At 42.3% G+C, this 14,038-nt stretch overlaps 1 protein-coding gene across 2 annotated transcripts in view; it reads left to right on the top strand.

Annotated features, from left to right (window-relative positions):
- The window catches only part of FLT1 (fms related receptor tyrosine kinase 1), a 112,710-nt gene that overhangs the window by 53,092 nt on the left and 45,580 nt on the right, over positions 1 to 14,038 (top strand). For both annotated transcript variants that reach the window (XM_054219241.1, XM_054219251.1), the window contains exons 11-12: positions 1,585 to 1,699; positions 10,535 to 10,643. In XM_054219241.1, coding sequence (XP_054075216.1) covers positions 1,585 to 1,699; positions 10,535 to 10,643 — 224 coding nt within the window. The remainder of the gene's footprint in view (positions 1 to 1,584; positions 1,700 to 10,534; positions 10,644 to 14,038) is intronic.

The following is a 14,038-nucleotide window of genomic DNA, read 5'->3' as shown; positions in this document are numbered from 1 at the left end:
ATCTGAATGCATCAACTGTCTAAATGCAACTGTCTTTCATCCACCCTCAAGAATCATGCATTAGAAGTTCACTTTTAAACCAGAGTCTGGAAGAAATGGTTGTGTAGCTAGGGCTTTCTTGCCATGCCGTTGCTCCTTGACATTTCTCCATGCATGGATAACAACGGCCTGCTTCTGTTTTTTGGCTTTTTCAGCTCAATAAGCCTCTCAATGCATGTTAAGAAATTTGGGCAGACGATCGTATATCTGTGTTAATGGTTGCAGCCCAAGTGTGTTTGCGTATCATCGTTTCTTTAAGTGGTAATATCTACTAAGGCACTGGCCAGTTTGACGCAAAGCTGTGCAATTAAAACCAATCATGTAAAGTTAGTGTACCATTGATCTTATAAACAACACAAAGTTTAAGCAAGCTGCACAGTTAGCTGAAGGGAAATGAACCTCATTCTTTGGTCAGGATTGCATCACATGCCATCATCCAGTCACTGGGCTTTAAAGGTCATTTCTCAAACAGCTGATATACGTATCAGAACTATTTGATTACAGATACTGTGGTCATTATCTTTCAAATTCACAGAAGATCAAAGGAACATATCAAATTTGAAAGAGCTTGACCCTGCTGAAGGGTTAAGCTCTACTGTTGAAGCTGGAATGGAACAAGCAACAAGTAAATTTTGGATGAAAAGCAAGACGAGATATCCTCAAAGAAGAATAGGGACAGACAGTATTTAAGAAGCATTCAAGAAGCATTCCAATGTGTTTATTTCCATGTGTACCAAATTAGGCTTTGGGAAACAAATTAGCTCTACCATGACCACACCTGAATGTTCTGATTGCAAGCCAATTTGTTGCGTAAGGCAAAAAAATTTTTTTCCCTGAGATTTCCATTCATTAACATGACTTTGATTTTTTTTCAGATTAAAAGAACATGTAAATCCCTTTGGCAATTAGGTATAGTTTTGTTTAACTTCGTATTTCTGATTTGCAGGATTATGTAAATTATTATTTTTACTGTGCATCTTATAATCATTGAACCCCAGTATTGATATTTTGCCATTTTGTAAACTGAACTAAAGAAAACATTCAGAAATGAGAACTTGCATCATTTTTCATGATAACAAAATGAACCTGCACATAGTAAAATGGCATCAAATACCTTATGGAATGGATCTTGAAACAAATATAGCTTGTCTTGAATTTAAGGCTGAAAATAGTATGAACTCACTTTTGAAGCCAAGTCTGAACCATGGCAATGGCTGAAAACAGGAGCACTGGAAATGGAATGTTGTTTTTGCACAGCCCTATAATTAGGCTCAGATTGTAAATTCTGACCTCCCAGGCACAGTGGGTTAAGTGTTAACACTGACTTCAGAGAGCTAATATTCAAGGAGGGGCTGTGGAAGTGGATCCAATCATCAGGCTCCACAAACCTCAAGATTTTATGAAGAATAACTATACTTGCCTGGTCATCACAGCACCTGCAGTTTCCGCGACTGATCACTGTTTCCAGAAGAATTGCTTTGTCTTATGTGTTGAATGTTTCAGTCTATCACAAATCAATAAAACTTCAATTTTTATTGTCTTCAGGCATGGCTTTTGCTCTTATACCGAAGGATCTTTCATCCTGAAAGCTGGCAGCAACATAGGAAACAGGATCCAGACCATCACTGAGCGAACGGCAGTAATAGAGGGCAAAAATAAGGTACGATTCCTAGGAGCAGATACTCTTTCTGTGTGACAGCTTGTGTTGAAAAAGCACTGTACGATGCTGTCAAGGTTACAGTAAAGGAGCCAGTATTTTTATATTGTTTAGATTTGAAGAGCTGCATAAATGCAATTAGCTTCCATAGTTGGTATTTATCTGCTGAGGTGTAGAGATGTGCTTCTGCATGCAGTCATATTAAGGTAAGTGACGTACCAGGAGAGTACACCAGTGGAATTTACCATATCTGCTTTCCTAGAGCTGGTCTGTAGTATCTTGGGGCACCTCAGGAGCACAGAGGCAGGGTTCCAGGCCATCTTTGCTTCATTTTGTGACATTGCACAATTTCCTGTTGTTTTTCCTATGAGAATTGAACAATTTACTCTCTTTAGAGGGTTTATTCACAGATGTGGTCCTAGGTTATTAGATGACCAGGTCTTTTCTTGCAATAAAAAGTTTAAAGGGCCAAATGAATCCACATTACAGAAGCAAAGAGACATCTCAGTCAGAGAGAGCGTGGTGGGATTCATGCCAGCTGCGTTAACTGCCTAAGTGTTAAGTGTCTAGGCCAAGTCAAACATCCCTTTATGGGCCACGGAGAGGTGCGGGCGCTTCTGAAGGACGAGTAGGCCTGCTGTGTGTTGGTGTCTAATGTGGGAGAGAAAGCCAACAAGATTAACTTGCCAAGGGCCATGGAGGATTCTCCATCAGTTAAAACCTTTAAATCAAGACGTTTTCCTAAAGAATGCCCTAGATTAGCTGCACTTCCCTGGGTTATACATGAGACTGATTTGGTGTGGTTGCGTAGCCTGTGCTACAGAGGAGCTCAGGAGAAGGTGCACAATGCCATGCCACTGTCACAGCATCTGATTTCACTGACTAGTTTTATTAGTGGCAGTAATGGCTGAAGAGACCATAAATTTTAAAGCCTACCTTATTCTAGACCTGTCATTTCTAAGGACACTGAAATGCTTTTTGTAATTCTAAGGTCACCAGTGATATAGGTCTCCTTTCCTTGATGGCTGCCTTCAGTCTTCTGCATGTGAAAGTGGATATAAACTGTAATTACTCTCCTGTTAGGGCCCTTTCACACACCGCAGAATAAATAGGGCTTTGCGTGCAGCCAAGAATCGGGCCTGGGACTGCATTTTCTCCTGCTGTTGTATTATTTAGAAAGTACCACAGGTGTTCGTGGCGCCATTCCAGCACTTGGGAACAGGCTGGATCCCAGTGAGGCATTTGCTCTATTTAGCTGGCCACCTCTAAGTGCTTAAAGATCAAGGCAGACATGGGAGAAAACAGCTTCCTAGGGGAGACTATCGTAGGAAAGCACATGAAAAATGAGACATAAGGAGGGATTTGAAGGAGGAAAAGGAAATCATTTCAGGCACAGGAAGACACAGTCTATTCCAAAGGGGGAATGATGAACAAAAGATGATGAGAACCAGTTATTTTCCAGAAGGCCTCTAGCCATGCTACGGGTGAAGTCCTACCTGTTCACAGGGTGCAGAAGGAGCTGTCTAATGACCAGACCTCATTCTCCTTTTGGGCCATGCGTTTTGGAGTCAGCGGAAGAGGAGTGGCTGAAATGTCAAAGCAACTTCCAGTCAACAAATAAATTCCTCCCTGGAGGAAGAAGCTAATAACGGGTCCTTGTGTCAGAACTGCAGGTTTTGCTTAAAGTCTTTGGCAAGCAGCCCTTTTTAAAAATATGTGCCTAGAAATGAACCAAGGAATGGTCTCTGCATGTGTTAAGTGGAAAGTTTTGCAGTGAAACTTTGTGGTTCTCCTTGGTATTCCTTGTCTTCATGCTGTTTAGTTCGACTAAGAAAGGTCTACCTTGCATTGCTTTATTCCTCCTGGCTCCTATGGGGAAGGGGAAGTTAGTGAAACAATCTCTTTGCTCAGCTTTCTCACAGCTTTTCTAAGGTTTCTTCATTTCTGCTGCTCTTCCATAGCTTTTCAAGCACAGCTGGATTGCTATTGTAAGTAGAAAATGCTCACTAAGCCTGGGTTCCTGGCCAAGCTGTGAGTTGCATAATTTGTGTGCACACAGCTGCTCTAGAGCATCCAGGATTTATTTTTTTTTATTTTTTTTTTCCGTGAGAGTCTATAGCTTTTCACTCTTTGCAGTCCAAGAGTCATTCTTGGTCTCCCAGACCAAACTCAAAGGGACACAGTTCAGACAAAACCCTTCCTCATCCACTGGGATATTGTAAAACTGTTAATAGCACCGAGCTCACTGAATGCAGCACGTCATCACAAGTGCCTGGCTCTGATGGACTGCTACTGTGAGCAGTTCTGCTACTGCAAGCAGCTATGAAGAGCTCTCTGAGGCACTTCCACATCAATGGAGTCCTGCTATCTAAACAGAGCGTCTACCCCACTTCCACATCCAAGCATAGCAAGCATGGTAAAAACAATCTCAAAGCTCAATGGAAACAACAAAGACGTAGGAGACAAAGCAGTAGGAAGTGGATGAAGAAACTCAAAAAGTTGCACATTTGGGTTAGCATGAAAGGAGAAATGGGGGTGACCACAGGATGAGACTATTGTAATCAAGGGAAGACATGAACAAGGAACAGTCAAAAGGTTTCTTTTAGCAATCAAGGTAGCTGTTTTCACCTTGCTTAAAGACATTGTGCCAGTTCCACCCATTTCCTGTATGCACAACATCTGAGTCCCTTCAGTGTGGGTTTTCACCGTGGTAGGTTGATTGGTTGTTTGTTTGTCTGTGGTTATCAAGGTAGCCACAGGCATATATTTAAAGTTAGAAAAACCTCAAACCCTGTGTCTGTACGGTTAAAGTAACGCAGGAAGCCTGCGCTACATTATTCTTCTGGTGACAGAGAAACTGTGACAACAGTGTTCTAGTAACATTTCCGCTGAATCCTCTCTAAACGGACATTAAGAAACTTGAGTGATATAATGGAAGAACTTTGTAACATAAGCCATAATACTTAATCATAAGACAACTCTTAAAGTGATTTGATTCCCCCACCCAACATTTTCATTCTCATTTTGTTGGACATTTCAGTGACTTCCTACAAAGTTGGGCTATTCTTAGGCTTATCATGTAAACCGGTCACAGACGCTCTCCTGTCATTCAGCTGCTAAAAACCATCACTTCTCAGTGTTCCCAGCTAAAGCTAACTGCTATGTATAACTCAGGGATAATGCTGGTTATTATTAACCTTAGCATGATCAGTGTTCATTAAAATGTAAATCTGTGAATGACCTGCAATAATGAGGTATAAAGAGCTGGTGTAGTCATCGGTATCCGTGCATACATATCAGGTTTATGTTCTCTCCTGTGTGTGCAGGCACACACTGGTTTATCAACAGCTTTGAAATAAGTCAGTACTCCTTGTATGGGGGGTACAAGGAATAGGGAGCTGCAGGAGAGGTGAACAAAGAGCTTGGGCATGGAGAATGCACAGAAGGCAAGTTCAGATGGGAGTAGAAGGAGTTGGCCAAGAAGAAAGGATGATAAATCCAAGGGAAGGATACAGTAGACAGGAGGGCAGTTGAGTGCAGGGAAAAGTTGGAGCGAGTGGAATAAAACGCCCTTGTTTTGGGGAAATAACCTACTAGAGCTAAAGTTCTCGAGAACCTGAAATGGGACGGAAAGTCCCTGACTGCCCCAACCCTCTGCTGCTATTAAATGTTGGGGTACCACTGACAATAACAGGTATCAGGAAACCTGGGTCTGTGTCACACTGCATCCCCCCCAGGAACAGTGTATAAAGAATAGTAATGCATGAAGTTGTGATTTATCATTCATATCTGTATGTGTATGTAGAGATAGATATATATACGACCTTGTTTTCCACTGCATAAATACCTTACTGACACAAGTTTTTAATGGTCCCATCCCTTGTGAGTGACAAAGCCACTTGACTTCAGGGAAAATGGAAAGTAGTGACCCTGTAACAAGATTCTGCAAGACCAAACCTAGGCTCACTCTTGTCCATCTCTGGTTTGGCTGGCAATGATGGGTCAACATGGCATGTGCTGACAGTGGGTAGTATTAAAAACTGTGACCGTCCAACATAAAGGTGCAATGCAAGATAGTCAGAAGAGTCAATATCTCTCGGACATGACCGATAAGTTGTGACCATGCAAAACAGGATGGGTACATATCTCCTGCATCTTCTATGCCAAGCCCTAAACCTCTAGCTCTCTTCCGCGTCCCCTCATTACTGATGAGACGAGGAAGCATGTATTGTGTCTGCTCTCAGTGCCTACACATGCCAGCTGTCTGGCCAGTACGTCTGTGCTGATTGGCCATCTGGAACCCAAAGCAGAAGAGAAAGCTGTTTAGCTCACTACAACAGCACTTATTTTGATCTTTCTCCTCTTCTCAACATCTGGTTTTCATGAAATGCATGAGATCTTATGAGCTTTAAGTTTTCTGTCAATTTTGGTTGAAATCGGGCAATGGGTTCAAAAATTACTGAGGGGATGATACTGGCAGACAGATGGAGAGGCTGCCAGACAGATGGACAGACAGACAGACAGTGTGATCTTCCTAGGAAGCCAAGCTAAAGATAGCAGTGGGAGCGTAGCTTGCCTCTCTTTCAGCACATCGTAACTTCTGCTGGGGCCTTCCTGAGTGCTACTAGAATCGCTGTCAACACTTCGAAGGAGATTGCTGGGAGGTGCCAGCTGACCCTAGCCCGTGGTGAGATTAAAAGCATCAGAACTTGGCACCTGCCTGCACTTGGCCCTTGGTGCATGAGGGAGGCATGAATCAAGCACTGCCTCTCTCTGCCTGTGGCCGGGGAAGGAAAACAGGGGATGCCCGTGGTATAGCTCTCTGTAGTGTGGTCTCCTTGCCAGTCAGCTGTCTGCATTTAGTCTCATGGTCTGTTCAAGCTGGACAACATGGGATGCAGAGGGAAACCACAGCTCTAACAGCAGCGACTCGCCTGTCTGACCCAAAGGGGAAGGGGGTGCTGTCCTGCCTGTGGTCATGTCCTGCTACTGGAGTTATTTTGGTGTTTCTTCTGTGGCTGTCCAGAAGGTGAAGCGTGTTGTCCAGATGTTTTGCACTGATGCTCCTTGCTGACATGTGAGGCATGCAGATCATATGTCTTTGGCATAAGCAAGAACAAGCTGATGGTGTGCTGCCAATATTTCAACATGGGTCTTCCTAAATAATATTGCTTTAGCCAAAGATAAATCTATTTCATTTTTCATCAATTCAAATAATTTCATTTACTTCAATTTGTTTTTTTAACAGATAGGTTTTCTTAAAAGCATAACTAGGAGAGAATCAACAATATTTGGCAGACATGCACTAACCTACTCAATGCTGAAAGGACAGTATTTTGGTTTTTAAATATATTTAAATGTACGGGCTGTTTAGAGAAGTTAGCACAGCAATCTCTGGATGGAGAGTCATGAAAGAGTCAAGTTACCAACCATTTTCTGGAACCTCCTCCTGCTTCTCTGCCATCAGTTGGAGCAGTGGGAATACTCTACCTAAGCTACTTTGAGACAAGAGGAATTCAAGCAGACCCTCCAGAGGAAAGACAGGCCAACCCTGACTCCAAGCACAGCTATCTTGCCAGTTGCTTTGCGCTCTTCCTGCCCCCCCCCCCCCCAAGTCTTTTCCTCACCGGTTTCTACTGCGAACAAATCTGTAAATTCCTCTTCCATCTCTCAGGACTTCTGCTTTATGCCTCTTTTCTTTGCCAGCAGAAGCAGTGTCGGATTTGCTTCCCTAGCCCCTGGCTTTGAGATGAGCCTGTAGAGCAGTGCTTCAGCTGAGATGATGGGTGCAGAAAGGAGGAATAAAGGATGAAAGCTTTGGTAGTAAATGGGGTTTGTGGACAAATGATGCTCAAGATGCTGAGCATGCCAGGAAGGATTTGCCCTCTTCTGTCTGTTCATGGCAACTGGATTCAGACTTTGTCTATACAACGTGGTTGCAAATCCAGGGCCTGAAACTCTCTGTTGCGAAGCCAGATGAAACAAGGCTGCGAGAATTTTTTCTCTTGCTTCTTTTGTAGCAATAGCTGTATAGAGGAACCAAGTGGCACAGACTGATCTCAAACAGCCATGATTGCTCAATAAACAGCAACATGCCAGGCTTGGTTTAGTACACGCTGCTTCTCTGGTGGGTTTTGGCTAGCATCCACAATGCAGAACACAGACTGCACCACTGGAGGGCTCACAAACTGTTTAAAGAGATGTTATCTTATCCTTATGACTAATTTATAAGCTAAAAGATTTATGCAGAGACATGTTGTCTCTAAAATATTCTATTCTCGTGTAAATTCAGTCTCTTTTTCCTAGACACTATGGCTTTCCCTGCCTTAGTCTAAGTAAACATAGCAATGACTGGTCTCTGGCACGAAGACCTGTGTTCATAATATTTATCTCCCTTACCCTCCAGAAGATGCTGGTTGTGTGCAAGTTGCCTTTCGGCATCCCTGGCCCATGCTAAAGGAGTATTTGGGACCATGCAAGTTGGTCAAAACCAAAACAATGCTGGGGAAAAGCATTCAATTTAAATTACTGAATTTCAGTACTGACGAATGTTCTCTAGGTTCATTTAATATGCAAGAAAAGGCATAATCTATAACACTCTGGTCAATAACTCCAGTCATACTGCTTAAGTGTAACTCTATGTGCCATCCTCAGTGTAATAAAAGTAATAATCATATCGTAGTGGGTTGGAGCAGTAAAATTTGGATAGAGTGCACAATTTTTCATTAAAATCTAATACCTGATAAAGTCAGGACAAAATATAGTTTGATACTACAGAAAAAATTTCCAAACCATTGGACTAATTGTGGAAGGAATAATTTACATGAGCTTTTGAGGCTCAGTAATGCGCCGGTTCTGGGTGTAGTGGGATAAAGACAGGTGCCCTACAGTCAGAGAGTAAGAGCTTCTTTCTCCTTCACTGTGCATTTTAGGTCACTGCTCCTACCTGGGTAAAGTTGCTATGAGGTAATGCCAACTAACGCGAAAAAAAGGCTAATTTTGTGGTGGAAAGTCTGGGATGGCAGAAGCAGTGTTTAACCACCCATATTAGGCCTCTGGCAGATGTTATGGGACTTCCTTCTATTCTGAGTTAGTGTTGATAAAACAGCTGCAGGAATCCTGCCGCTGGGCCCTGTGTCCGCACTTTACAAAATTATGTTTAAAGACTGGAAGGAATTCTAAGAGAATGACAAAATATAGACAGGGCTGGACCCACACTTTATAATTAGGAATTTGTAGAGGTCAGACGACTGAATTTAGCAAAACAGGATGATTTTTTTTAAGGGCTGTAATTATCTATCTGGTATTACTGAGCCTCTTTCATCTCACAGAAGAGCCAAAAAGTACATTAGAAAAATTCTGGCTGGAAATGAGATGTCGTTTGTTAGCAGGCAGGTAGCTGACCACTGGGACAGCTTAACAGGGTAGAGGTGCTGTTAGCGTCACTTGTGGTCTTGAATTTGCCATAGGGCAGCTTTCTAAAACAAATAAGCCAAAATCAAACAACTTGAATCCACTGTGTTTGCTCAAGGAGTAGAGAAAGTAATATACTCTTCCTACTAAAGAATGTTTTGGGAAATGAGAAGATCTGTATTATTTAGGGGTTCAACAAGGAGTTTGGGGATAGTTATGAAGTCTTTGAGTTGGAGACACAGAAGTAGTACAAACGTTCAGCCAGTGTTTATGTAGAAATGTAGATAACTGGTCCTTATTTATTACTGACTCACCCTCTTGTGCTTGTTTCTGGACTCCAGCAATCAGGCAGACTTAAAAGAATGTATTAATTGCACAAAAATTATTTTGAAGGTTTTTAGAAAAAAAATGTAATTACAAACAACGGGATTCCGCGGTCACACAATTTTCTTTCATCACTGTCCCAGCTCTGCCTGTAGCTCCAGCCAACACGTGTTTTACAGAAGAAGTAAAACGGAGTCAGAAAAACAGAAAATTAAGCCACTAAGTAGTATTTAAGAGCATGTCCCGCTGCTGAGCTCCGTGTTTATGCCCCGTGTCTCAGCTCCATATCAGAATGACACCTCACTTGTTTCTGCATAACTTTCTTCTTTAACTTTGTGCCCGAGCCATTAGACCACGGTTTTCCATCACGATGAAGGTATAAGTCTTGTTACTACAATGATTTTTATTTTTCTAAAGGCGCATCAAATGTTATTGGTCCCTGGCGTTCCGAGGTCTCATCATGAAAGTCATATCACTTTGTGAAAGTATTTACTGTGCTGAACCTCTGAATATGGTGATAGAATACAATGTAAAGAAATCAAACATATCATTATTTAGTAATAGAAATAATAAGTTCCAAGAAGAGGAAATATTCCAAAAGAGGATGAGTAAACATCTCTTTTGCCCCTGTCTTTTCTCACCTGACACTTACTTGAGAGCATGAAAGAGAAATAAAATGCATTTAGTGTCAAACGGATCTAATTTTTTCCCAGCATTACCCAAATGCCTGGAGCATTCCTCACCTATTCCCTTTGCAGTCTGGCTGCCCTACCGGCTGCTCATCTCCTCGGGTGAACCATGTTGTGTCACGTTTTGTGTTTTGTAGCTTATCATTACATCGGCAGCAAAAAAGAAATCAACCTGAAAGACACATTCAAAGATTTTTGGTTATCGTGGCTCTGAGAAGGGTCTTGCTCTCTGCTATTCTGCCACTGTTTCCAAAACTGTATATGGTGACATCTCCTTTAAATACCCCAATGGTACCCGTCACTGAGAGATTGAATCATGGGATTTAGGAAATGGTGACTTAGGAAAAAGAGAAGGGAAGCTTTAACTGAGCTCCTGATCCAATGAGGGCTAAAACTCTTCTTTCTTTCGCAGACTGCTAGCACTCTCGTTGTAGCTGAAGCCAAATCTTCTGGAATCTACAGCTGTGTGGCATCCAATAAAGTGGGAAAAGCCGAAAGAAATGTCAGCTTTATTGTAACAGGTAAGATCTAGTCCCCACTGGAGCCAAACGTGTTTGCTGGTCCTGGGATTATAACTGTTAGGCTGTTGTGGCTTTTTCATATACCACAGTTAGAGAATTGTTGTAACGTGTGCACCTGTAAACTGATACCATGCTTTTGGGTGATCCTGGAAGGGTTTTTCACAGCAGCTGGTCTGGATTTCTAAGAAAGACCGCGAATTAGGTGAATGACTCATCCCTCCATCGAGTATCCCACCGTGACACAAACTGCTCACAAATACAGCAACCTGTAATTCCCCCTTTTAAACGCCCTGGCCTCTGCAGTCATTCCACACGTGACATTTTACTGTATTTTCATAAACCAGTAAGCCAGTTTCGTGTGTGACACTGATGGTGTCTATGGTCTCATCCTGCCAACCAGGGGATCTCATAGGGTAGTGCCCAGAGCAGTGCCAGCGTCTGTAGGCAGCATGGTGCTGGAGGAGGGATGCCTGCGGTACCTGGGCAGCCCCTCGCAGCTCTCGGGGACTATGGCAACTTGTAGGTAGAAAAGTGACAGGGTACAAAGTAGAGAGTTTTGTTCCCTCTTCTGAGATAAACAACCTTAGACATCATTTGGGCCATGGCACTGAGAAGACTCACTGTGTTAGCTGCACATATGAGCATGTTTCCAGTTATTTTTACATTATTAGATGTATGCAAGTGTTTGCAGGTTCGGAGACAAATGATTAAACATCTGATTTCGAGAATTACTGAAAAAAACACCATGAGTTTTTGAGAATAACTACTGCATGATTTAGCAGCATGTCTGCAGATACCATAGCAAAGGATTTGTTTTCTGGTGAAAGATGTTATTTTGGTTTTGTTAACAAAATGGTAGTTCTTAGAGCACTTAGGCTGATCACAACTTTCAGTGTAGGCCGTTAAAGACAAGCAATTCATTCCGAAATATGGAAAAAGACAGAGAGATTAAAATATTCTGATACTTTAACCCCAAAATCATAATCTTGAAGTTGAAAGCAAAAAATAATTTTCGTGCATCCTGTTTAATTTTTGTTGTTTCTCTTGTCTGTTTTTGTTGTCAGTCTCTCACTTATCATTATGATGTGTTATTGTAGTGAAACTCATTTTGTAACTATACCGAGAGATACCAAAAGAGAGCAGACACACATTCACTAGCTTTGTTTAAAGAAAAAAAGAAAAATTCTTTGAAAAATGTCCCCCTTCCTGATTTTGTGGGACAACATTTTTATTTTTTAAATATTCCGACTAGCTGTGGTAATGCACTTCCACATTTCGAAAGTGCCAGTTATCTATAACATAGAACACTGGTAACAAGCATGAGAAGTAGTTATTGAAGTCTAAACAGATAAGTGACACAAAGGCAGTTTGTTTGTTAAAATACAGGAACAAGAAGAACATCTCCATGTTCTATTAATGGATGTGACAAGAACATTTGCCACCTTGAAGATGTCTGCTGTCCCTGCTCTCAAATCACAGTTTTGCTTTCATTCCTATCCTTACATTGTGTCTGTTTGGACAGAAAGCTAACAACAGCACATAGTTCTCCATAAATTAATGTGCCGATGGAGCTGTGTTCTCATCTTTATGTGGGGACTTCACATGTAACTTTGAGCAGTCACTGAGAGTCACTCGCTGAGGCTCTTTTAATGTGCAAGATGCTGAATCTGGCCTTCTCTAGCTCTTAGTCCTCAGTCTTCAAAAAGTCCATGCAAGATCCTGAAACCAAAAGAAGCTGAAGCTTGATGGGGCCCATTCACTGTACCCACATCTCCCTTTCAACGTTCTGATGGCCGTTTTAAGATATTTTAGTCCAGTGACATGAAGGAGTTAGTTTCCCTACTTAGATCTCGCATACTTAGATCTTGACCAGGGATAGAAGGAAATCCTTCTCCTTGATACCAAAGCTTGCATGAGAACATGCAGAATATTATGAATTTCCTTTGAAGGCTCTTGTATTGGCTGGTGTTCAGAAAGAGGAGTGGCTGCTTTATTATGGCTTGGAAATTCTTAATATCCTCACTAATAGCAAACTTTCTATATAGGGTGGTGAAGTTGAAGTGCATTTGTCCTTTTGTTTCCTGGAGCTGAGCACTTCAGTTGTGTGATATGGAAAGCCCTGATCATCCACTGATACTCGGTGGCACTGATTGAAGGCAGTTTGTTTAAACAATACTGCTGTTTTGTCCTTGCAAAAATCAATTTTGGCTCATTCTTTGGATTTGCGCACATAGCGCATCAGTTGGGCTCGCAGTGTGTAATCATAATTCTCCTCCGTTGCGCTGAGACCAAACTGCTGTGGTTGGGTAACAGCCTGTGTTTCATGACAATGAAACAAATGCGTCCAGCGTTTGCTGAAAAACACATTGAGGGAGCAAAAAAATGAGAGCCCTAACAGCTGATGGATGTGAATAGGACACTGCAAAGTATTTCCTTCTGATGAGTCCAAAACCAATACTTCAGGTCTTGTGTGACAGCTTGGGGCCAGTTTATCTTATGTTGTTGGGTCTGCTGGCGCCATATGAAACTAGCCTGAACCACACCAAAGTAAGTGTAAGAGAAGTGTCTAAGCAGGAGAAGGCGATTCCATGCAGGAAGAGGAGCTGCTGCCCTCTGTAAAAAGGGACAAGACAGAAAGGAGACAAAGCCTGTCCTGAACAGGAAGAATCCCTTTCCGTGAGGACAATCTCCTTCAGATCTTGTCCTGGGGATTAGAAAACACACGTGCTCCAGTGAAGCAGCTGTGGTGGTTGAGGAGTCTCTTTTCTATAGGCACAAACTGTTGGGAAAGTTGTGGGAAGGCAGAGCTTGTCTCAGCAAACTTAGTTTGACAGTGGCATGTTCCACCCCTTCAAGAAAAGGTAGATCTGAGGAGCTAAGTGGAAGAAGGTACAGCAGAGCACACCCAGTAAGAACAAGCCCTTTCTTAAGTTATTGTAAATCTCATTATTTCTGGGCTTGAAGTGCGACTCACATATGTGTTTCTGGGAGGTCTGAGAGCGGTATAATTTTATACCCTGTGCCCCAGAGTGTAGGACATGAAGTCCATGGGCTCTGCCATAGCTTTCCTTTCCTATGGCCTCTGTCAAATGGGTATTTTTCGGGTATTGTCACACTGACTTATTTCTAAAAGCAAATCTTTGTTCAGGGCACAAAAGCAGCTGTTGGACTTATATAAGGGAGATGTGGAAAGGTGATTTCTGAAGGCTCTCCGGCTCACTGATACCACAACAGTCTCTCTAACAACCTATTTATGCCAAATTTAGCTGGGGTAGCCCCCTTCCCTCCAGCCTGCCCCTTTCCCTACATTTTGGGCTGTTTTGCTGGCACACAGCAGGCCCATGGGTGTGTTTGCAATTACAGAGGGTGAAACAGGAACAGCTCTGCCTTATCTC

Source organism: Rissa tridactyla, chromosome 1 (genome assembly GCF_028500815.1).
Source record: "Rissa tridactyla isolate bRisTri1 chromosome 1, bRisTri1.patW.cur.20221130, whole genome shotgun sequence".
Lineage (NCBI taxonomy): Eukaryota > Metazoa > Chordata > Aves > Charadriiformes > Laridae > Rissa > Rissa tridactyla.
Note: the sequence above shows the minus strand (reverse complement) of the source record. Positions and strands in the feature narration are given on the sequence as shown.